General features: G+C 43.1%; 1 protein-coding gene across 1 annotated transcript in view; it reads right to left on the reverse strand.

The window, feature by feature from the left end:
- Positions 1–20,900, reverse strand: part of LOC149121360 (leucine-rich repeat-containing protein 37A2-like) — a 35,588-nt gene extending 14,688 nt beyond the window's left edge. Inside the window, exons 1-6 of the mRNA XM_089317034.1 lie at positions 20,852–20,900; positions 16,203–16,326; positions 12,220–12,291; positions 11,526–11,606; positions 5,880–5,951; positions 5,254–5,328 (exon numbers count right to left, since the gene is read on the reverse strand). Coding sequence (XP_089173160.1) covers positions 5,254–5,328; positions 5,880–5,951; positions 11,526–11,606; positions 12,220–12,291; positions 16,203–16,326; positions 20,852–20,900 — 473 coding nt within the window. The remainder of the gene's footprint in view (positions 1–5,253; positions 5,329–5,879; positions 5,952–11,525; positions 11,607–12,219; positions 12,292–16,202; positions 16,327–20,851) is intronic.
- Positions 20,901–25,627: the final 4,727 nt, after the last annotated feature.

Consider the following 25,627-nt stretch of genomic DNA (forward strand, 5'->3'; position numbering starts at 1 on the left):
ACCGTCTATTGTGGTCCACATGCAGGTGCTCTCAGTTGTCCCAAACATGTCTTGGCTACTTTTAAATCAGGCATTGCATTTTATTTTCATGGCTCTTTAATTTTCTTCAGTTTAGAACTGTTCCTTTTTTGCAGTGTTTCATGGCATTGGGATTTTTGAGGCATTCAAATCAGTTGTTTTACAGCATGTACCTCAATTTGTATTTCTAAGACCAATACTGAATATAATCACCAGGGAACATTTATTTTTTTGAGTGGCTAAGATTTTTTTTTTAAAGTTTTATTTATTTGAAAGGCAGAGTGATGGTTGGGTGGAGGAGAGAAAGGAGAGAGAGAGAGAATGAGTGGAGGGAGAGGGAGAGGGAGAGAGAGAGAATATGAATGATATAAATGAATGTGAATAAATCTTCCAGCCACTGGTTCATGCCCCAAATGGCCACCGCAGCTGGGGTTGGGCTGGGTTGAAGTCAGGAGCCAGGAGCCAGGAGCCAGGAACTATATTCAGGTCTCTCCTGGGTGGCAGGGGGCAAGCACTTTGGTCATCCTGTGCTGCTTTCCTAGGTTCATTAGCAAGGAGCTGGATGGGAAGTGGAGCAGCTGGGACTTGAACTGGCACTCCCATATGGGATGCCAGCATCACAGACAACTTCACCTTATGCCACAACACCAGCCCCACTAGGGACCATTTCTGGCAGGAACACTGCATCTTGCATAGAGAATGTTGTAGTTTTGCTGCTTACTAAAATGGATGCACTAGGGATGATGTCAGTGATAAAATATTTATTTTTTAGAAGATTTTTATTTATTTGAGAGGTAGAGTTACAAACACAGAAAGGGAGAGACAGACAAAGGTCTTCCATCTTAAGCTGGTTCACGTCCCAAATGGCCTCAATGGCCAGAGCTGGGCCAATCTGAAGCCAGGAGCCAGGAGCTTCTTCTGGGTCTCCCATGCAGGTGCAGAGGCTCAAGCACTTAGGTCATCTACTGCTTTCCCAGGCCATAGCAGAGAGATGGATCAGAAAAGGAGAAGCCAGGACTGGATCCGGTGCCCATATGGGATGCTGGCACCGCAGGTGGAGACAGCCCACTATACCACAGCGCTGGGCCCCAAATCATTAATTTTAAAAATATTGGCAAATCTGGGACAGCACCATGGTGCAGTAGGTTAGTCCTTCACCTGCAGCGCCTGCATCTCATATAGGCGCTGGTTCTAGTGCCAGCTGCTCTGCTTTTGATCTAGCTCTCTGCCATGGCCTGGGAAAGCAGTGGAAGATGGCCCCAGTCCTTGGGCCCCTGCACCCATGTGAGAGACTGGGAAGAAGCACCTGGCTCCTGGTTTCGATCAGTGCAGCTCCAGCCATTGTGGCCATTTGGGTAGTGAACCATCGGAAGGCTTTTCTCTCTGTGTCTCTCTCTCACTGTCTATAACTCTTATCTGTCAAATAAATAAATAAAATTTTAAAAAATATTGGAAAATCTTTTGAAATTGCTAATGACCTGAGGTATAACTTATTCTTACTAGATAATATTTAAGTATTAAAGACCATTGCACATTAATATGCAGTAAAGGGGCCAGCGCTGTGCTGTAGCAGGTTAAGCCTTCACCTGCAGTGTCAGCATCCCTTATAGGCACTGGTTCAAGTCCCAGCTGCTCCGCTTCTGGTCCAGCTCCCTGCTAATGCACTTGGGAAAGCAGCAGAGGATGGCCCAAGTGCTTGGGCTCCTGCTCCCACATGATTCAGAATAAGCTCCGACTCCTGACTTTGGCCTGGCCAAGCCCTGGCTGTTGTGGTCTTTTGAGCTAGGAACCAGCAGATGGAAGATCTTTCTCTCTCTCTGTATTTCTGTCTTTCTTTTTTTTCTTTTTTTTTAACTTTTATTTAATGAATATAAATTTCCAAAGTACAGCTTATGGATTACAATGGCTTCCCCCCCATAACTTCCCTCCCACCCGCAACCCTCCCCTTTCCCTCTCCCTCCCCCCTTCCATTCACATCAAGATTCATTTTCAATTCTCTTTATATACAGAAGATCAGTTTAGCGTATATTAAGTAAAGATTTCAACAGTTTGCACCCACATAGAAACATACCAGGGGATTCCAATTCAATCCCATCAAGGTGGCATGTACCAATGCCATCTCACTAGTCCTGGTGATCAATTTCTGTTCAAATTGATCATAATGATAGGACTAATAGCCAAAGGGAGCACATAAACAAGACTAGTGTCTGCAAATACTAGCTGATAGAATAAAAAAGGGAGAGAACGATCCAGCATGGGAAGCGAGATACACAGCAGACCCATAGAACGGCAGATGTCCTAAACAGCACTCTGGCCTCAGAATCAGCCCTTAAGGCACGCAGATCTGGCTGAAAAGCCCATGAGAGTATTTTAGGCATGGAAAGCCAAAACACTCTGGCAAAAAAAAAAAAAAAAAAACAACCCTACATGTATTTCTGCCTTTCGAATAAATAAGTAAGTCTTTAAGAATGCATTAAGGACCATTGCCTATGAGTCATGACACAAATGAGCTGGCCTGCTTTGTCTAAACTCCTGAGGACTTCCAATAATGAACTCCAGTGTAACAATTGCTTTCAGGTTTTTATAGCCTTGGTTGCACATGGCTCCAGAAAATGCTAGCACTTTTTCTGTCCACTGATGGTCAAGTATGAAAAAAGCAGCTAGAACACCACAGCCTTGGCTAACTGAGAAAGCTTGTTGATGATGAGAGCTTTGACTCTTTGGAGAGGAAGGCCTCTCACTGACCTGGGAGGATCCACTGTGGCAGATGCTGCCCAAGGTTGAGGAAGAGGAGGCTAGAGCAGAAACCAGTGGACTTGATGATGTGGGAAAGTTAGTCAAGGAGGTGATCTGACAGAAGTGATTAGGGCAGGGTATGCTATGAAAGGCCTTTCCCCATTCTTATCTTGTGGAGTCCGCTCAACTAGCCTTATCATAGTTTCTGTTTAGCTTGTCCAATTGGCAGGGGGGAGGTCACAATGGAAGTTGCAGTGAGTTTATGGTAAAATGTCAGAATAGGGCTCTAAGGAAATCCTTTTTAAAACTTCAAAACTTGAGATACTTCAAACTCTGCATGAAAATTAACTAGAAAGGATCATGGACATAAATGTAACTCTACAGTTTCTACAAGAAAACAGGAGAAAATCTCTGTAACTTTAGATTAGACAATGGGTTATTTGAAAGATTTTTTCAGGAAAGGCAGAATAAAAGGACAAACCATACAAGATAAAAAGTTGCTATAGGTTCACCAACATTAAAAAAAATTAACTTCTACTCTTCAGAAGATACAATTAATAGAGTGGAAGGATAACTTACAACCAGAGAGAAGGTATTTACTAAACATACATCTGAGAGAAAGTACTCATACCCAGAGCATATAAAACACTCTTAAAACTCCCTAAGATTACCATCAAATTACTACATGGGAACAGATTTGAATAGACACTTGGTAAAGATATTTGCACAACAGTATCATCAGTCATTAGAGTAGTGCAAGTTTAAACTGCAGTGAGTGTACCCAAGGTGCCAGCGTTAGGATGACTGAGTCCCGCATTTGAGCACTTGCATTTGATTCTTCACTCTGGTTCCTGATTCCAGCTTCCTGCTAATATAGTTCTTCTGCCTTTCTTTGGCTTGAGTAATTGGGGTTCCTGCCACCTAAGTGAGAGGTCTCGGTTGAATTCCCAGCTGTCAATTCCAGCTTCAGCCCAGTGCTGGTCATGGTGGGCATTTGGTGAGAGAACTGATTGACTCTCAAGTAACTATTTTTAAATACTAAAAAAAATATAGAGATTCCACTATATATCTACTAGCATAAAAGCTACATTTAAAAAGTTTTATTTTTTAACTTATTTGAAAGAACGAGAGAGAGAGAGAGAGAGAGAGAGAGAGATTGATTGACCTTCTATCTGCTGGTTCACTTCCCCAAATGCTGGTAACAGCCAGGGTTGGGCCAGGACTATGCCAAGGATATAGGTCTCAGTGTGTGGGTCTCCTACATGGGTGGCAGAGACCAGAATACTCGAGTTACCATTGGCTACCTCCCAGGGTGCACATTAGCTGGAAGCAGAGTAGCTGGGACTCAAACTGGGCACTCTGATATGGGATGCAGGCATCCCAAGTGCTATCTTTTTATTTATTTATTTATTTGACAGGTGGAGTTAGAGAGACAGAGAGAAAGGTCTTCCTTCCATTGGTTCACCCCCCAACCTCCCCCCAAATGGCTGCTACCGCCGGAGCTGTGCTGAACTGAAGCCAGGAGCCAGGTGCTTCCTCCTGGTCTCCCATGCGGGTGCAGGGCCCAAGCACTTGGGCCATCCTCCACTGCCTTTCCAGGCCACAGCAGAGAGCTGGACTGGAAGAGGAGCAGCCGGGACTAGAACCCGGTGCCCATTTGGGATGCCGGTGCCACAGGTGGAGGATTAGCCAAGTGAGTCACGGTGCCAGCCCCCCAAGTGGTATCTTAATGCTGTGCCACAACGTCCAGTTTCTAAATGTTTGTTAAAAAAGTTGAAATCTGAGGACTGGGACAACACATGTTGCAAGTGCCACTCTCGAACATTGTTGGTGAGAGTGCAGACTGCAGCAGCTACTTGGCAAACAGTTTAGCTGTGTGTTAAACAGTTAAATATACACTTAGTAGGTAATGCACTGTCCTACCCCTAGATATTTACACCAAAGAAATGAAGACACATATTCACACACAGACCTGCATGTGAGTGCTGCTAGTGGCTTTATTTATAATTGCAAAAAGTTGGAAAACACAGTTCTATATAAACTGATGAAATGGATAAACAAACTGGTGTAACTACACAATTGGAATATTACTCAGCAATAGGTAGAGGCAGCAACATGAATAGTAGTTTAATCTCTAAAGGATTATGCTGAGTAAAAGGAGCCAGACCCAAGAGGCTACACTTACTACATGATTTTGCTTATAAGACTCTGTGGAAAGAAAAACTACAAGAATAGAAACAGGGTGAGTGGTTTGAGGGCCTGGGTCTGGGGATGGGAGCAGACGATCAATTGGAAAGGACCATGAGGGACCTTTTTGGGTTGATAGAAATGTTCTACATCCGGAATTTGGTGGTGGTTACATAACCACGTGTTTGCCAAAACTCAGCAAACTTTACAGTGTGAATTGAAATACATAAAAATTATACCTCCATAAGCCTGACTTAAGAAAACAAGTCTACAGACTTACGTGGAAATAAACCTAAGAAAAAGATAACTTACAGGTTTTCCAATTGAAGAGTCATCATGAGGATGTTCTCAACTGTGGTAAGTGGTACTTGTGTTGTTCCCAAGTCTCTGAAGGAGAAAGCCCAAACATTCATGGTGTGGACCTCAATAAAAAGATCTGTCCTTAAAAAGGTTGTTTCAGGAAGATGTGGTTACATCAGTTTTGGCTTCTCTATAAAGCAAGATAGCTCAAGAGTTTGTCATGGAGACCGTTCCAGAAAGCCCTGGTTGAAATGACTTTACTATTTGCATCATCAGATTAATGACCTTGGCATTGAAGAGTAGAACCTACACCTTTTTCTGCCATTGTCTTATTTTTCATTTTATACTACACTGACCTCTTTTAATTCTTATTTTTTTCTTTAAAAAATTTACATCTATACCTCTTTGCTTGGGATAAATGGTATTCCTAACATGTATTTGCATGTAACACTGTCTCGCCCTGCCAGCTGTCTTTCCCATGATAAATTCTTTCTCAGTTCTTGCCTCAGTCAATAACTTTTTTTCAGTAACCTAATTTATTTTTTTTCAGTAATCTAATTTAAAATCATGACTTTTTAGCCTCAATCTCAAATATTTAATGTTTGATGAAAATAAAAAAGGATTAGTTTAATACTTACAGATATTTTAATGCTGGCAGTTTAAAAAGATACGAATCTTCAACATTTGTCAGAGGATTACGATTGAGATTTCTGAAAAATGCAATGGAATTAAAGTTATCGGCCTTTCAATAAGCACAAGATTGTATGAGAAATTATATTCTTTTCTGTGTAGACATTTTAGGCTTAAAATTACTTTCTGTGTACTTATAAATCACCCTTAGAATTCAAAAAGCACTTGTTCTTTGGGAACTACCTATGTCTCTTAGAGGATGAATGGAGAAGAGAAAGAGAAAGAGAAAAGATACAAAAAATGCATAATAAACAAAAAATATGCAAAAGAACTTTTTAGGTGAAAAGCCTTAGAAGTGGAGCCAGTGTTTTGCCTAGCAATTAACAACCAGATTGGGATACCTACGTCTCAAATCAGATGCCTGGGTTTGATTCCCAGTTCCATCTTCTAATTGCAACTTCCTGTTAATGCAGACCCTGGGAGGCAGTGGTGATGGCTCAATTGGTTGAGTTTCTGCTGCCTACTTGGAGACGTGGACTGGTTTCTGGTTCCCAGCTTCAGCCTGGGCCTGGCCTAGCTTCGCCCGAGCCATTGCAGGTATTTGGGAAATGAACTAGTGGATGGGAGCTGTCTGTGTCTTAAAAAAGAAAGACGTATAGAAGTGACCACACTGATAGGGAAGCCCTTTTTTGTGTAGGAAACACTAATCCTGTGTTCTCCATAATTCAAGGTGCTTGCCTTTCATCTTTAGAAATTTTAAACAAGCCATGACTTAATTCATTTAGTTGATGGAAAAAGAACCCACGTCAAAGCCATACTCTTGTCACGTTCTTCCACTGGTGTTCTCATTTCACATCACACATCTTCACATCACATCACATCACATCACACCACATCATCACGTCACATCATGTCACATTGCATCACATCACATCACAGTCTTTGTTACGTTGCTTGTCATCACCTGTTGGCCTGTCAGTCTCCTGGCCTGTAGCTCCTTGAGGGCAGGGATATTGTTATTGTCTTTGTTATGCCTGTGTGTGGCATAGTGCCTGAAATTTGCTGCATGGTTAATAAATATTTGTTGAGTAAAGAAATCACATTTTGTTTCCATACCAATACAATGAATAAATTCATGTTGTGGGAAATTTCATTCCTAAATGTTGTAATAGATTTTTAAATTTTTTAAAGCAAGCAAACAAAAACAAAAACAGGTAAAAAAACTGCCTTTAGTTTAACTCTACTCAAAAACATACTGTACTGTTACAGACTGTGAAAATAATAATTCTTACAGATGATATTGATTGGGCTGCCAAGCATCTGTGTTCAGCATTCAACACTGGATGTTCCCAATAACCTCTGTGATAGGTATTGTACCCCAGTAGCCTATGTGATATATATTGTGCTGGGTCACAGAGGCTGTGTAACTTGTTGTAGGTCACTGCACTTGTAAGAAGCAAAGCTGGAGCTTGAGCTCAGTCCTGCCCCAGACTGTGTCTAATATGTGTGCAGAAAAGGGTCCAAATATTTGTCACTTTAATCTGAAGCTTGAGATGACTAAATATAGAAGTACTTTGAAAATTTCATCAACCTTCTCAGGATAGCGCTCATGAAAATTAGTTTCTCTTTTTATTCCTTTTCCCTAATCTTATCCCGCGATTAGATATTTAGCTCAGAGTCATTGAGACTAGAGATTTAAAAGCATGTTGTAGGTGACATCAGTGGAAACCTATGTAAACAGTGGAGTGAGAACATTTGAAAATTTATCCCTTCATAAAGGGAACAACAAAATGGTAAAAGTGGTCAGAATCAAGTTTTTGATAATTCTGGAAATTTAACCAAAGGCTTGCAGCCACCTGTGGGGCATTTACTCAAGAAAATTGGCTGACTTTCTGTAAGAATAGTGAGATTTGTGTGGGTTTTGTGTATTTAACTTGCCCTAGACAGTTCCTCCCTGGCAAGCTCAGTGTTAGCCTTAAAAATAGCCTTGGCAGCTTATGACAAGAGCCTCGGGTGATGACTGACATAAATAAGAGTGTCAATTGTTAAATCAACAACGGGAGTCACTGTGCACTTACTCCCCATGTAGGATCTCTGTCCTTAATGTGTGCTACTATGTGAATTAATGGTATAACTAGTACTCAAACAGTACTTTATACTTTGTGTTTCTGTGTGGGTGCGAACTGCTGAAATCTTTACTTAGTATATACTAAGTTGATCTTCTGTATATAAAGATAATTGAGAATGAATCTTGATGAAGAATGGGATGAGAAAGGGAATGGGAGATGGGATGATTGCAGGTGGGAGGGAGGTTATTGGGGGGGAAAGCCACTACAATCCAGGAGTTGTACATTGGAAATGTATATTTATTAAATAAAAGTTAAAAAAAGAAACATCTGCTTTAGGAATAGACTGATGTCTTAGCAATATTTGGGTTTAGGTTTTTGGATTGTGGATTAATTTTATTTTTAATTTGTTGCTTCTCAAATTTTTTTTAAATTATGAGATGTATTACTTGCATACTCAAAGTCATATGTAACCACATGACTATTGGATAATGTTTGAACTTTGTCTAAGTTATTTTGTCTACATTTGAATCAAATCAGGAATTATAATGAGAAAAGAGAAGTATGTGTAAAATGAGCAACAACAACAACAAAAAACTCAAACTCTCAAAAAAAAAATAGCCTGTATGCCCAGTATCAGAGAGAGTGAGGGAGAGAGAGGGAGAGGGATAGAGGGACAGAGGGAGAGAGGGAGACAAGGAGGGAGGGAGGGAGGGAGAGAGGGAGAGGGAGAGGGAGAGAGAGAGAGAGAGAGAGAATGAATGGAGATGAGCATGCAGAATGAAGCTGAGCTCCTCCAAAGTGCATCCCAGTGAGCTATCAGAATCTTGGGCCATCTTCCACTGCTTTCCCAGGCCATAGCAGAGAGCTGGATTGGAAGTGGAGCATCCAGGTCTCAAACCAGCACCCATATGGCATGCTGGCACTTCAGGCCAGGGCATTAACCTGCTGTGCCACAGCACCAGCCGTGTCGCTGACTTTCAAATAAATGAATAAATCTTAAAGAAAAAAGTAAAAGAACAAAAAAACCCTAAAGCCAATGAAGAGAATACTTTAAGAGAAGCATACGGTGCAGAGGAAGAATTACCTTAAGAGAAAAGAAGACCTCTTGCTACACAGATGAGAATATGGTGCAGATGAAAAGATTATGAGAAGAAAAGTGTAATAGTTGCAGGAAGTGACAATGTGAAAACTTGTGAACCCTTACAAAACACCCCAAAGGGCAGACCTGAGTTGTTCTCTTCATCTGTAAGGTTTATGCCTCTCTCTGAGTTTGGGGAGATGCTGTTTGGATTCCAGGACACACCACAGAGGGAGGACTGTGCCAGCAGTGTGCAAATGCAGGTGTATCCACAGCTTGCCTGAAGGAGGCGATGCCCATGGCTGACCTTCAGTGTACTACCACACCCAGCTCACCTACAGTGTCAGCAGTGGGGTGAATATCCGAGGAGGGAGAAAGCCTGGACTCTCCTCCTAGTCACCCACAGTGCTTGTGAGTAACAGACGAGTGAGCATGTGGGTGTGCTCTGTCTGGGTAAGGGAGCCCCTCTCTACACTCTAGAGTCCTTCCACTACTAAACTATGAAACTTGTATTGTGAGGACCAATGAAGTGACTAAAACAATTTTTAGAAAGAAGCCAATGAGTTAAGATTTAATGCACATGAATGAAGCAGAAGAAATAAAGTATACTTAATGTTTAGAATTATCAATTACTGCTGATTTTCCATAATATATTTCATTTCTGATTTCACTGAAAGATTTGATGAGTATTAATATTCGAAGAGAGTTATGTCACTGGTAAGCTCTTGGCATGTCTTTGAGGTGGATTTCAGATTCACAATAGACTGATCCTACCACACTGCTGTTATACACAGAGGCTTCATTCAGAAGAATGTTTACTGGGCTGCATGTAGTACGTGCAAAGTAACGGTGAATGCAGATTTTGCTGAGCGTGAGCTTAACCTAATTTGGGGAATCCCTTATAATGAAACATGCAGAATTATGAATATAAAAATTGCTCCAGCCCCTCCCAGGACCTTGGAAGGGGCACGTGCAAGCGTAAAGCCTTGAAGCTTAGGCTCCAGTTCATGATGAATCCAGCTCAGCTGGAACTCTTTTCTGGACTCTGTAATGCAGTGAACAGCATTGTTTTCACTTTAAAAACCCTCATCTTTGGTCATAAGATCACTGGTGTCTTCCTGGGGCAACGGGGATAGCAAAAGTTTCCTTGAAGCAGATTTGTCTAATAAAAGAATATGTCCCCAAATAAAGGAGACCTGCTCCCAACACACACTTGGTGTATTACAGCCATTGTGCCAATTTTTGAAGCAACCATGAGTTAGATATGTTCAGATCGCATGATAAGAGGATTAGTTTCCAATACCAGCTAGCTCTGGTTTTTGCATCACCATGAAGCAAATGCTTTTTTTCTTTGGCTTAAGATGGACACAGAAACTTGAGATAAATGAACTGGTGCCTCGTGCACTGTACGCCATCCCTAGCTCTGCTCCTACTTTTTCAGCTCATCTCTCTGGCCTTGCTGCACAGATGCTAGCATGGCTGTCACTCATTTTCCCATCAATGTCCAACTTCCCCCTGCTGGCATGAAAGTCTCTGGAGACAAAGCTTCTGTCCTGTTCCAGTTTGTACCCCCAGCACTTAATAGAGCACCTGGCACTCGGTGGGCCTGGCACTCAGTGAATGTTCTTAAATGAATTCATTACTTTTCATCCACTGTGATTCCACAGATTTTCTCCCTGTGTTGTCTACAGAAAACTGTACTGGAACTCGGCCCCTTAGGAGGGAATCTAATGGAATGATATATGTTGAGGCCATTTTTACTGATGCTACCAAAGCCACTTGGTGTTGGGGCTCCAGGAACCAGCTCCCCAGTGTATGGATATAGGAAAAACAGACTCTCAGTGTTCTTCCCCAAGATCTGCAGGCACTGTTGGTCCATCCTCCACACATCCTAAAACCTTCCCTCATAACCAGAATGGTTATGACTGGGATTCTGAACTACAGAACAGGTGGATAGTCTTTCAACATCAGGTTTAGTGGAGAATCTGTATCTTGAATCTAAAATTCCCTTGGGCCATTGAACATCACAGAATTGTTGAGTTGAAAGTGAATAAAACTCACTTTCTGTTGCAGTTTAGTCAGGACAAAATATGTGGGATTAGGCTAGAGCAGTGTATTTTCTTATTTTTTTAACACTACAGTTTAACATATATGCCACTTCTTCCTATTTCAAAAGTTATTAGTATCCACAGATAATTTATAAATTGAGAGCTAAATACATTTTGGAAAAAGCTTATGATCTGGGTGGGTGATGGGGAGAGATGTGCCCTTTGGCTGGGTCCCAGGAATTATTTTTGCATTAGGATTTAAAAGCAGGTAACCCTGAGAAAGCACCAGAACCTTTTTCTCCCAGAGTACTTTGTGTTAGATTTTTGGAAAAAAAATGGAAATGAAGACCTCCTTTGCAGAGTTTATATACAGGGCTTAATACCCAGATAAGCATAACTATATACAATTTTTATACACAAATTGTTTTTAAATATGTATTCATCATCTATTGCACTTACACATTGTGCAAAAACTGCATTCCATGCCACGCCTGAAATGTTCCAAAGCTCAGTTCTGTCAGTAAATTGCAACCAAGATTTCTACAAAAAAAGACACGAGTGAAAGAGAATGAAGAAGAAAAAAGAAATATTTTCAGAATACTCTTCTTTCAGGAGTGATTCTAATTTTTATAGATGAAACAATACTTCCACATTTTATCTACACACTAAAGAATTTACTGGTACTGGAAGATTTGGTTTCTGAATTATACTTGCACATTTACATTAAATTTCATCATATTATTTTCATATTACATGACATACTTGTACTGTGTGATCTTTACTTCTCTGGAACAGAGTTTCACAACTTGAATGCTATTGACATTTTGGACTCGATAATGCTTTTCTTGTGGAGGTTTGTCCTGTACATAGTAAGTGGCTTAACAGCAGGCTGGGCTTAGCTCACGCAGTGTCAGCAGCACGTGCAGGGCTGCAAGCTGTTACCTGAATGCAAAATCATGTTGGCTGAGAAGCCCTGCTCTGTGGGATTCACTCTGACCTTTGTACCTGATAGTATTTTTGCTAGAGAGGAAAAGGACCTGTTACAGAATTTTAGCAACCTTCTACTACAAATGTAAAGTAGAATCTTAACCCTATTTCAAGGTGAACAGTGAAGATTTATTAAAATTCCAAATGTGATGAAATTGTAACTTACATAGACTGCAAAAAAGGGAGTGACTCAAATGCACGTCTTTCGATAAACTCTATTTTATTGCAGGATAAATCTCTAGGAAAAGGAAAACATTGCCTTGGTTAGCTATTACCTATATAGTCAGTGGGGATAATAAAATTTGCATTTGATAATGTTGGATATGCAGTTTTTACCTAAACTGTAAAGCTTTGGACTTGTATTTGACTCTCTGGAGATACTACCCCTTCTTACAACCTGTCCTAATAGTCTCACTGTTAGAACCTTCATCAATGACATACACAACTATAAATCTTGATAGATTGTGGTGGTAAACTTTCCTGAGTGCAGAATTGATTAGATGAACTTTCATAGTCTTCATCCATTTGAAACAAGGAGCAAAGCTGTCATCTCCATTTTTAATGTCTAATATTCCAAAGAATACTCACATTTTCACATCTTTCCTGGTTTAGTCCTAGTTTTCTAACTTCATTCAATACCAGAAAAAAAGATGCCCTTTTGAATCATTTGAAATGAAATTGGTTCTCTAATTAATTCATTATTTTGAACTGATTCAGAATTACACTTTCTGTCATACTAAAGGAAATTTATTTGTTGCTTGTTGCTTGATAGTCCATGAAAGCCATGATAGAACCGTCAGAAAACAGCACGACACTGGATTCCCACTCGAAAACACTCTTGGTGGTAGAGGACTCTCTTACGTCCACTTATTACAATTTGACCCTCACTTTTCACCTGCAGCTCATCTGTTGGTGGCTCCATCTCTAGAATCTCCTTCTCTCACCTGTCCCACCCACAGTCACCAGTGGGACTTGCCCTAAGTGACTCTCCGAGGCCAACATCACTAGGTGCTTACAGAAGAGGCAGATTCTCAGCCCTGTTCTAGACCGACTCAGGCAGTTACTGTGGGGGTAGGGTTCAGAGCCCCAGGTAACTGTGGTGCAAGCTCAAGTCTGTTTTAGAGCACTGCTGTGACAGCATGGTTCCCCGTGGTGACTCTTGCTCAGCATTCAAAGGCCTGGAAGACCTGGCTTCACCCTCCAGCTTTCCCTGCATCTCTGTGCCTCAGAAGCTTCCATGTTTTCCCTTTCTCCCACGATATTCTCTCCAAGACGTCTGATGATGCCCACTGCCCCCTTGGAAGTCCTGTTCAACTGGCATTGCTCCCTGGTTCCATCGTCCCTGACCCAGCCCAAAGTCTTCTCCCTCGTCTGGACTCTATATCCATTTCTTTTGATATCGTTACTTGTGCCTTCCATTTCCCCAGAGCATAAACTTCTTGAAAGCATGGATTTGGCCTTGCTCACCTACATTGCCCACTATGTTTAAAACTGACTCATGGAAATGACTCAGGTGTTTATTAAATGAAGGAATGGTTGAGTAGGTAGAAGAAGGAAAAGTGAATTTTTAAAAAGCAGTGTGGTTTTATTATTCCCTGGTCCCTCTGCAGCACTCTGTCAGCTACATAGTGCTTGTTGGGTATTGGTTTGAGCTTGTGTATTTGTTTCCCCTGCAAGATTGTGAGCTCTTGGGAAGGTGGGATCCTGTCTTACTCATTTATGTGTCTCCAGTACTAGGCAAAGTGTTTGGCTTTCTCTTTCAGCTTTAAACAATTGATTGGCATTTTGAAAATGAAGTGAATACATATGCTAGCATAAACTAATTAGGCTACAAAGGATTTTCCAGCAGAAACAATGAAGGGCCTATTCTACCAGCAGTAGTCTCATTTGTTTTTCTCCAAACCATGTGTGCAAGGTTCCGGAGCCCAGATGGGAAAGGTGCTCAAGAGGAACCATGCAGATGTGGTTGTCCCCGTATGGCCTAGAAGTTCTGATCATCATTCAAAGGAGTGTTGTGAGTATCACATGCTGCTATGTTCCTTAAGCCTTGTACTTTTGAGACAAGAATCTATTTGCTGAAGAGGCCCAGTAATTAGCCTAATAAGGATTAATGATGTGCACTTCCCAATATTATGTAGCCATTGTTTTAATTATCTATTTCCAACATGGGTATAATAGTTCCTTAATTGAAATAAGAGAGGGAAGAGATGTATAATTTGGGGCATGCTCGGGCTGACTTGCCCCAATTGGTAGAGTTGGAAACATACCAGGGGATTCCAATTCAATCCCATCAAGGTGGCATGTGCCAATGCCATCTCACTAGTCCAAGTGATCAATTTCAGTTCACAATTGATCATAATGAAAGGACTAAGAGTCAAAGGGAGCACATAAACAAGTCTAGTATCTGCTAACACTAACCGATAGAATAAATAAAGGGGAGAGTGATCCAACATGGGAAGTGAGATACTCAGCAGACTCATAGAATGGTGGATGTCCTAAATAGCACTCTGGCCTCAGAATCAGCCCTAAAGGCACTCGGATCTGGCTGAAAAGCCCATGAGAGTATTTCAGGCATGGAAAGCCAAGACACTCTGGCAAAAAGATCTCTGTGAGTGAGATCCCAGTGGAAAGAACAGGTCTTCAAAGAGGGAGGTGCCTTTCTCTGAAGGGAGGAGAGAACCTCCACTTTGACTATGACCGTGTCTAAACAAGATAAGAGTCGGAGAACTCAAGGGGCTTCCATAGCCTTGGAAACTCATGACTGGTGCATAGGGAGATTACTGATGCCATAAACAGGAGTGTCAATTTGTAAAGTCAACAACAGGAGTCACTGTGTACTTACTCCTCATGTAGGATCTCTGTCCTTAATGTGCTGTACACTGAGGCTTAATGCTATAACGAGTACTCAAACAGTATATTTCACTTTGTGTTTCTATGGGGGTGCAAACGATTGAAATCTTTACTTAATGTACACTAAACTGATCTTCTGTAAAAAAAAAAAAAATTATCAATTCCCAACTTGACTCTCACTGGGATTAAACATGACAATAGGTCTGATCTGATTTCATCATCATTTAAAAAAATCATCTATTATTTTTCACTTTATGTTTCTGTGTGGGAGCAAACTGTTGAAATCCTTACTTAAGGTATACTAAGCTGATCTTCTGTATATTAAGATAATTGAAAATGAATCTTGATGTGAATGGAAGGGGAGAGGGAGTGGGAAAGGGGAGGGTTGTGGGTGGGAGGGACGGTATGGGGGGGAAGCCATTGTAACCCATGAGTCGTACTTTGGAAATTTATATTCATTAAATAAAAGATAAAAAAAAGAAATCATTAAAAGGTTAACTTATTCAAGATTAGATCATCTAACAACTTTCAGTTGACAGCATTCAAATTAATGTTGTTGGTTTATGTTTTCTTCCCTTTGTTGTATTAAACCAACTTGTTCAAACCTTGTTTGTAAAGGCCAGATGATAAATGTTTGAGACTTGGTGGGCCACATATTGTCTCTGTTGCATTTTCTTGTTTCTTTGTTTCTCTATACAGTCCTTTATAAATATAAAACTCATTCTTAACTTAGGACCTGTATGAAGACAGACCTTGGATCCAATTTCATCCATTGCTTGTAAATTAAATACAAATATAATCCGTGGCTCACTAGGCTAATCCTCCGCCTTGCGGCGCCGGCACACCGGGTTCTAGTCCCGGCCTGGGCGCCGGATTCTGTCCTGGTTGCCCCTCTTCCAGGCCAGCTCTCTGCTGTTGCCAGGGAGTGCAGTGGAGGATGGCCCAGGTACTTGAGCCCTGCACCCCATGGGAAACCAGGAGAAGCACCTGGCTCCTGCCATCGGATCAGTGTAGTGCGCCGGCTGCAGCACGCTGGCCGCGGCGGCCATTGGAGGGTGAAACAATGGCAAAGGAAGACCTTGCTCTCTGTCTCTCTCTCTCTCACTCTCTCACTGTCCATTCTGCCTGTCAAAAAAAAAAAAAAACCACAAAGCACATAATAGGTATTCCATGTTAGAGATATGAGACCCTACAGTGTAGACTTCCAGAAGAAACCTTAGAGATTATCCAGCTGGGACCCATATTTGTTTCCTAGATAATGTAACTAAAATCATAAATAAGTATGATTAACTGACTTACAAGTGTTGGAGGGATAGCAGGCCTTCAAATGAGTCCTTATGTAATTCAGTCAAGTCATTTTCACTGAGGATTCTGGAAAATGAAAGAGGTACTTCTGAATCAAAATGACAACTGCAGCTGTTTGCTTCATAGGACTAAGTCTGTATGTAGAGGAAACTTTGGTAATGGTGCTGTTTAAATACCCAGATTCTAATTTACTTCTAGGGTGGCAATGTCTGTTGTATTTTAATTTAAACCATTTTTCCCACTCTCCCTTTTTTGTCCATCTCTATACACCTATCCGTCCTTCCCACCAAATCATAAATGTAATGTCTGCTCTGTAGGTCACAATGTCCCTGTTAGAACCTAACACTGGGAGGCACCAAGATTGGCAGAACTGCCATTTCCTTCTGTTTTTTTCCCCAAGCCCTACTACCGAAGCCCCATGTTTGAGGTATGCCGGGGCTACAAGTTAAGGTTGACCAGGGAGGCAGTAATGATGGCTGAGTATTTAAATCCCTGCCATCTATGTAGGAGAACAAGACTGAGTTTGAGGTTCCTGAGTTTGACTGACCCAGTCTCACCACTACAGGCATCTGGGGAGTGAACAGTGTATGATAGCATGCTGCCTTTGCCTCTCAAATAAGAAAAATTAAATTTTCTTCCCCTTCCCTTTATCCCTTAGCCTTTCCAACTCCCGTCTTCACTCTTCAGAGGAAACTAGTGTTATTTACTTTTGTGTCAGATGACTCTGATTTTTCCTTTTTCCAAAGATTTATTTATTTATTTGAAAGTCAGAGTTACACACAGAGAGAAGGAGAGGGGAGAAGGTAGAGGGGAGAGGAAGGTCTTCCATCCGCTGGTTCCCTCCCCAATTGGCTACAAAGGCTGGAGCTGTGCTAATGAGGAGCCAGGAGCTTCCTCCAGGTCTTCCCATGTGGGTGCAGGGGCCCAAGGACTTGGGCCATCTTCCACTGCTTTCCCAGGCCATAGCAAAGAGCTGGATTGGAAGTGGAGCAGCTGAGACTTGAACCGGCACCCATATGGGATGCTGGCACTGTGGGTGGTGGCTTTACCTGCTATGCCACAGTGCCAGCCCTGACTTTGATTTTTCTTACAAGTTTGGGACATCTTTAAACGAAGCATAACCAAAATAAATACAAACTGTGTGTATTGTATTTAAGAAACATCATAAATTAAAAGTCACAACTGCCTGATTCTAGCATTTTCCCATCAGAAATGAGATAGTAGGCTAAGGGGAAACTTTTATCTTTTTTAAAAAAGATTTTATTTATTTGTTTCAGAGTTATAATTACAGATGGAGAGAAGGAGAGACAGAAAGGTCTTCTCTCCACTGGTTCACTCCCCAAATGGCTGCAATGGCTGTAGCTGGGCCAATTGGAAGCCAGGAGCCAGGATCCATGAGCCTCTTTGGGGTCTCCTACATGGGTGCACAGACCTAAGTGCTTGGGCCATCCTCTACTGCATTCTCAGGCCATAGCAGAGAGTTGGATTTAAAGTGGAGCAGCTGGGACTAGAACTGGTGCCCGTACAGGATACCGGCGCCGCAAGTAGCAGCTTAGCCCACTGCACTACTGCAGCACTGCACAGGCCCTGGGAAAATTTATCTTAAAGTGATCATAACCCTTCTCCTTTGTCTGTTATATGTCTTGTTTGTATTCAGAAATAATTTATGATGTCTGTACAAGTTGTCCCAGTGATATAACACGCAAACTGTCGTGAAAAATGTCAATTAATTCCTTTTTTTTATTATGTTACACTCAGCACTTCAAAATTTCTAGTTCACTGGCCTAGGTGACATGATAGATTTTTATTTTTAGTTAATTACTTTGAATGTTAAGTATTTTCCCCCAAAATTGGGAGTCTAAACTGATTCCTTTCAAAAATCAGTAAGGAAAAGATAATTCAACAAATGGACAGTGGACAAAACCTCAACGAAACATAGATGTTCAATAAGTATATAAAGACATTTAAATTTATGAGTAATCAGAGAAATCCAGATTCAGCTGGGAACCCTTTTATTTGCCAGTCACAATTAGCAAAAAGACAAAGAGCATCCCGAGGTGAAAAGGTGAAGGGAAGAGTCAGTGTTGGGGCATAGCAGGCTAAGCCGTCACTTGAGAAGCGTAAATTCCATATTGGAGAGCCTGGTTAAAGTCTTGGGCCCTCTGCTTCTGAGCCAGATGCCTGCTAGTGCACCTAGGAGGCAGCAGATGATGGCCCAAGTGCTTGATTCCTCGTCATCCCTGTGGGAGACCCAGAATCAAGTATTAGATCTTAGCTTTGGCCTGGCCCAGCCATGGCTGTTTTGGGCATTTGGGGAATAAAGCAGTGGATGGAAGATTCTGTCTTTCTCTCACTCTCTCATTTGCTCTCGCTCTATCTCCCCCTCCCCCCACTCCCATAGTTCAAGTAAACAAATACATCTTTTTAAAAAGGATGAAGGGAAATGAATGTTCTTATATTCTGTTAGCTGGAGTGTAAGTAAGTGTGCACAGCTTTTCTGAGGGCAATTAAAATTTCCTATTTCCGTAGTCTTCATCCATTTTCATTCTTTTTTTTGAGATTTATTTATTTATTTGAAAGTCAAGTTACACACAGAGAGAAGGAGAGGCAGAGAGAGAGAGAGAGGCAGAGAGAGAGAGAGGGGTCTTCAATCCACTGGCTCACTCCCCAGTTGGCCACAATGGCCAGAGCTGTGCTGATCCGAAGCCAGGAGCCAGGAGCTTCTTCAAGGTCTCCCACATGGGTGCAGGGGCCCAAGCACTTGGACCATCTTCCACTGCTTTCCCAGGCCATATCAGAGATCTGGATCAGAAGTGGAGCAGCCAGGACTCAAACCAGCGCCCATATGGGATGCTGGCATGGCTGGCGGAGGCTTTTCCGCTGTGTCACAGTGCTAGCTGCCCCATTTTCTTTCTAGACTTCTATTTTGCAAAATGCTTGTCCATGTTCACAAGTGTGCACAAGGATTTTCCTTGCCGCAATACATAAGTGGACATAATTGAAAATCCATCAATAGAGGGATTATTAAGTAAACTGTGAAATGGCCATCCATACTATAGAATATCATGCAGGAGTTAAATGAATAGGGTAACTGACTGAGTACTAGGAGGGAAAGAAATCCAGGAGAAACCATGAAGTGAAAGAACCAAGTTGCAGGATGTTACTATTTAGGTTAAAAAAAGAAAGAAACCACACAACACAGCTATTATGCTCTATGTAAATATGTTTGTAGGTAATTTTTTGGAAGGATATATGCCAAACTCAGAGCAGTAATTATTACCTCATAGGTAGGGAGTTAGGACATAATGAAGGTCTTCACTATCCCTATCACTTTTTATCTACTAAGAATGTAATGGTATTACTGATAAAATGCAAATAAATAGAAGTAGTTTCTTATTTCAAATTCTGTGCCTTGTTAAAACAACCATAGAATTATAATCAACAGATGTTGATTGTGACATGGAGAGGGGAATACTTTTTCTGACATACTGACTTCAAAATAGTAGAACAAGAAAGCTCTTACAATGCAGTTAGTTTTGTGTATTCATGTTTGGGAGCGTGTACTCACAGTGTCTCAGGCCAGCGGTATGCTTTCCATACATTTTCATCAATGAAAGAAATCGAGTTTCCTTGGAAATTTCTGTAAAGGAACACAGTTCACATCCTTGAATGGGTTGGAAAAGAATGAACAGAACGAGGAAAAAAATCATGGCACCCTCATGGGGGAGTATTGAAATACAGAAATATTATCAGCTTTCTAATAAATACCAGTGCTTTTATGTTCCGTAGCTCTCTGCTTCCCAGTTTGCTCACTCAATAAATAATGAGGGGCCACTGACATAAACAATGAAGCATCCTCTCAGAAGCTTAACTTCATCTCTGTCCAGTCTCTTTGACAGTAAAGACAGTCAATCACTTTGAATATTAAGTATTTTCACCAAAATAACTCAGGTGTCTACACTGACTTCTACAAATCAGTGAGAAAAGGATAAATTATTCAAGAAAAAATGGGCAAAATGTATTGTCACCAATAAGAATAATGAAAACCTGTGCAGGTAATACCAGTGCTTTGGCCAAGCGCCCTCTGCTGAAATCTTTCCAAGTACTGAATGGATACAGACAATTTAAAATCAGAGGGACTAAGGTGCTGATGTGGAAAGCCTTTTGGAATACAGCATAGGGTAAAAGTGCCGATCACTGAGCCAGGAGCCAAGCATTACCTCCATAGGAAAAAAAGTGAGAGGAGGTTGGAAGGAAAGACACACAGCCTGAGTTACAGGTGATAGAGTGAGGACCAGGGGATGATGAGGGTGTGTGGGGGTTCATACTTTCACATTTTATCCTACATTCTATGCACTTTTTAAAAAGGGGGAAGGTACTCATAATCGATACTTGTTTACAAGAAGCTGTTAAATGACTTATATTTAGCTTCAACTTTGAATTGCTGTGAGTGCTTACCTTTAACTCTGTCCTCACTCCTCAGCAACAATGAACATGTGTGTTTTAGGTACACATTTTCCTGGAAGCAGGAGCAGCAATAAAACAGATACCTGTATGCTCACCTTCCTGGTGGATATGTCCTCTCGGGTTACTTTATGCTCATCAATAAAAAGTGCCTAACACTGAACACATCTCCCACTAACGGGCTCTTCTTTCTGACTGCTGTGCTTCTGCCTTATAGACCACCACCATTCTCGCTGTCATCCAGGGAAAGACTGTGGAGTCACGCATTTTTATTTTCTGTTACAATCCATCGCACCATTCTTTAAGCCAGCTTTACAGATGAGGATATTGAATCCAAGCTAAATAACTTGTCCAAAGTCACAAAGCTAATCCCTGGGAGACCTGTGTTCAAAGCCAGGCAACCTGGCTCCAGAATCTATCCTTAAACCTGTTGTATCATCTCTAATAAGTCGGGATGAGGGCTGTGTTTAAGAATGGGAGTAAAGCAATGAGGTAATAGTATGGTGAATGTCAATGAATAAAGAATCAGGAAAAGGAATAAGGGCAATCACATGAGACTGTAGAAGGGACACAAGTCTAAGAAGAGAAGGAGGATAAGAAAGCTCACAAGCAAAGTGGCCACTTGGGGGTGAACCAATGGAAAAAGGAAGACCTTTCTCTCTGTCTCTCTCTCTCTCACTGTCTAATTCTGCCTGTCCAGAAAAAAAAAACACACACAGAGAGAGTCAACATAAGGTGGGGACTTGAGGAGGGCTCAGAAGATCTTGGGGAAAAGCTGCTGAGACAGGCAGGCTGTAGGGAACCATGAGGAAGGGAGATTCTTACAATATGCTGAAGGTGCCGTTGTAGCTGTTGGGCTCTGGTACAGGAACTCTGTGAAGCTTCTGCACTGGGCTGAGGCCAGTGCACAAAAGTGTCTCATCTTTGCAGGTGCAGAGCTCACAGACATTTATGGTGGCAGCCGCATTCAGGGGTTGATCTGTGACTTCAGTTAGGGTTGAGTGCTGAGTCTGAACCTGGCCTGGATGTAGATCTGTAGTCTTCTTCAGGGATGGAGAATGGTCAGCTTTTGCAGTGGGTACCAGAGTTATGGTTAGCTCCATCTTGGAAGGCTGAGCTATGACACTGGATAATGTTGGGTGCTGAGCTTGATGCTGACCTGCTGTTGGAACTGTCATCTCATTGTACCCTGGGGACTGAGTTACGAGCTCCTTTAGTGGCTCTGTAGACTGAGTTAGGGTCATTTGCATGGTAGTAGAAGGTGTAGCCTCTGTAGTACGTTGTGGAGTTTGGGTAATTTCCAGGTCCAGAGGCTTGACTGTGACTTGAGGCAGGTTTGTATGCTGAGTCTGAATCTGGACTGGAGGTGAAAATGTCACCTCAGGGTACATTGGATAAGGAGGAGGAGATATAGACTTGAAGGCTGTAGAATGTTCATCCTGTGTAGTGGGTACCTGAGTTATGGTTGACTCTAACTTCGAAGGTTCAGCTGTGGCACTGAGTGACATTGGATGAGGAGTTTGATCTTGACTTGGTTTTGGAACTACCATCTCATAATAAACTGGAGGTTGATAGACCACTTCATTATGTGGCCCTGGAGGCTGCCCTGAAGTCTCCTGCATGGTTGGGAGTGGTTCACCCTCCACAATGGATTCTGGAGTTAGGGTAAGTTCTACATCAAAAGGTTGAACTGTGACTTCTGTCAGGGTTGGATGCTGAGCCTGAACCTGGTCTGGTTGTGAAAATACCTCCTCATGGAGCACGGGAGGTACTTTAGTCTTCTTCAGGGCTGTAGAATGTTCAGCCTTCCTGGTACGCTTTGCATTTATGGTAAGCACTGTGTCCAAAGGCTGAACTGTGATGTGAGGCAATGTTGGATATTGAGCTTGATTATGACCCAGTGTTGGAACTGTCACCTCTTGATGTATTGGAGATTGGGTTACACCCTCCGTGGGAGGTTGACTGGAGGTCTCCTGCATGTCTGTAGAGGGTTCAGTCACCATACTGCTGGTTTCTGGAGTTATGGTGAGTCCCAGGTCCAGATGTTGAGTTGTGACTGGAGTCAGGTTTGGAGATGGAGCTGTAGTCTTGCTCAGGTCTGTAGGATGCTCAGCCTCTGTAGTAGGTTCTGTAGTAATGGTAAGTGCCAGGTCTAAAGGTTGATTTGTGACACTGGGTGATAGTGGAGGTTGATTTTGACCCTCATGATGCACTGGTGGCTGAGCTACAGATTCTTTAGGTGGAGTCTCCTGCACATTTGTGGCAAGTTCAGCCTCTGTAATGGGCTGTGGAGTTATTGTAAGTGCCAGATCAAAAGGTTGAAATGTGATGCGGGGTGATTTTGGAAACTGAGCTTGATCCTGAGCTGGTGTTGGAACTGTCATCCCCTGATATCCTGGGGATTGAGCTATACCCCCCTTAGATGGCCCTGGAAGCTGAACTGGGGCCTCCTGCATGATTGGAGAAAGTCCGCCTTCCATTCCAGGTTGTGTAGTTATGGTGAGTTCCACATCCAAAGGTTGACCTGTGACTTTGGTCAGGTTTGGTTGCTGAGTTTGAAGCTCCTGCTGGGTTGCAGACGATTGAGTGTTAGGGAAGTCTTGTGCCTCGGCTGGGGCTATATTTTGCACTGGATCTTGTTTTGCCTCCTTGAGGGGCTCTAGAGGCTCAGCTCGAGAAAGTTCCATCTTTTCAGGCAGTGCCGGAGGCTTGGCAAGAGGAGGCCCAAGCTGGGTTGGAGAAAATTCAACTTGCTTGGTGGGAACTGTAGGCTGGGCAGGTCCTTCCTGCTGACTGGGGTAAGGATAAACCTCTGGAGTGGGCTTTAGGGTTCTGGTAAGGTCAATATCCACATGTTTTGGTTGGGTTTTAGACATCCTTAAATGCTGAGTTCTGAGTATTTCTTCTGGAATATGAGGTGAAAATGTCATATTCATTGGGATAGCATCACTCATCTCTGGGAAGATATCTGAAGGCTGGTTTGTGTTTCCCTGTTGGAGTGGTAATTGGTAAGCACTCACGGGGCGCTCTAGAGGTGGAACGGAAATCCCCTGCTGGCTTGGTGAAGGTTCCTTCAGTTCTTCAGGCTGAGCTGGGACCCCTGGAAGTGGGGAGTGCTCATCCTCTTCCGGGGGCTTTGGCTGCTGAGCTGTGTCTGCCTCCTGGTCTTTCAAAGGCTCAGGCTCCGTAGGGAACACTGAGGCGTGGGCTTGGGCTTCCTGATGGATTGGAGAAGGTACAGCCTCCACGGGGGTCTGTAAAATTTCAGCTGTTTCCTCCTGCTGGGTCGTAGAGGGTTTCTCATCCTGCGTGACTTCTGGAGATTGAATTGGCAGTGGTTCGACCTCTTCAAGAGGCGTTGGAGGCAGAGCTGCGACTGAGGCCTGTGTTGTTGTGACCTCATGGCTGACTGGAAATGTTTCCACTTCTGCTTCAGGTTTTGGTGTTAGGGTCAGCTGCAGGTCTGGAGGTTTAGTAGTCACATTGGGCAAGTCGTACTGCTGAACTTGATGGTGACCAGGAGGTAAAATGGTCACTGTGTGATGACTTGGAGGCTGGGCTGGGACTTCTGTCTTCTTTCCAGAAGATTCAACCTCCTCAGAAGACTCAGAGGGCCGCCTTGGTTGCTCCTGCTCACTGATATAAGGTTCGGTCTCCATAGGAGGGACTGGAGTCAGAGCTAGGGCCTCCAGCTGGCCTGGAGGAGCTTGAGTCTCCACCAGGGCCTCCGCGTACTGAGCAATCTGCTGCTGTTCTCTGAGAGAAGGCTCTGTCTCCACGGGAGGGCCTGGAGGAGGCTGAGTCTCCACCAGAGCCTCCGCATACTGAGCTATCTGCTCCTGTTCACGGGGAGAAGGTTCTGCCTCCACGGAAGGGCGTGCAGTGTGAGCTCTGGGTGCCTGCTGGAATGGGGAAGGTTCCGTCTCTGCAGAAGGGACCGGAGTCGGCTCTGGGGGTTCCTGCTGGGCTGGAGAAGCTTCTGTCTCCAGGGAAGGGCCCAGAGTTTGATATGGGGTCTCCTGCTGGGCTGGAGAGGGTTTGTTCTCTACAGAAGACTCAACATACTGAGTGGGCTGCTCCTGATCACTAATATAGGGTTCTGTCTCCACAGAAGGGCCCGGAGTCTGAGCAGAGCCCTCCTGCTGCACTGGAGAAGAGTCCCGCTCCATGGTAGGCTCCGGAGTTATGGTCAGCGCCACATCTGCAGGCTTGATGGTAACATTGGGCAGGTTATAACGGTGAACTTGATTCTGATCTGGAGACCAGTCCATCCCCTTCTGAATCTGTGGAGTCTGAGCTATGATAGTCTCTTTAGGAGATTCTAGCGCTTGAGCTCGGGGATCTTGCTGTACTGGAGATTTGACTTCCACAGGGAGTGCCGAAGGCTTCTCCGGGGCTTCCAGTTGGCTTCTAGAAGGTTCGATCTCTGGAGACTCAGAAGGCTGAGCAGGCTGCTCCTGATTGCTGGAGGAATATTCAGTGTTCACAGGCAGGCCGGAAGGCTGAGCTGGGGCCCCCTGCTGGGCTACAGATGGGCTGACTTCCTCAGCATACTCTGAGGGCTGAGCTGTGGCATCGTTTTGGGTAGAGAAAGGTCCAGTCTCCTCAGGGAGATCTGAGGTCTGAGCTAGACCCTCTTGAGTCCAAGATTCCACCTTCCCAGGGAATTCTGGTATCTGCTCTGGGGCCTCTTGTTGGGCTGAGGGGAGTCCCACTCCCTCAGGATGCCCCAGAGGCTGAGCTGGAGCCTGCTCCGTGCTTGGAGTAGACTGAACTTCCTCACCTGCCCCTGAGGCTTCTGTCAGCTCCGTGTCTGCAGGTTTCAGTGTGACACTGGGGAAGTTTGCTTGGCGAGCTACAATCTGAGGTGAGGATGGAGTGTTAAGACTGTGATACACTGATGCCTGACCTACTACTGCAGTAGCAAATGGATTCTGAGCGGGGGCCTCCTGCTG

The sequence above is a fragment of the Oryctolagus cuniculus genome, chromosome 17 (genome assembly GCF_051225735.1).
Source record: "Oryctolagus cuniculus isolate XC-2025 breed Fujian yellow rabbit chromosome 17, ASM5122573v1, whole genome shotgun sequence".
Lineage (NCBI taxonomy): Eukaryota > Metazoa > Chordata > Mammalia > Lagomorpha > Leporidae > Oryctolagus > Oryctolagus cuniculus.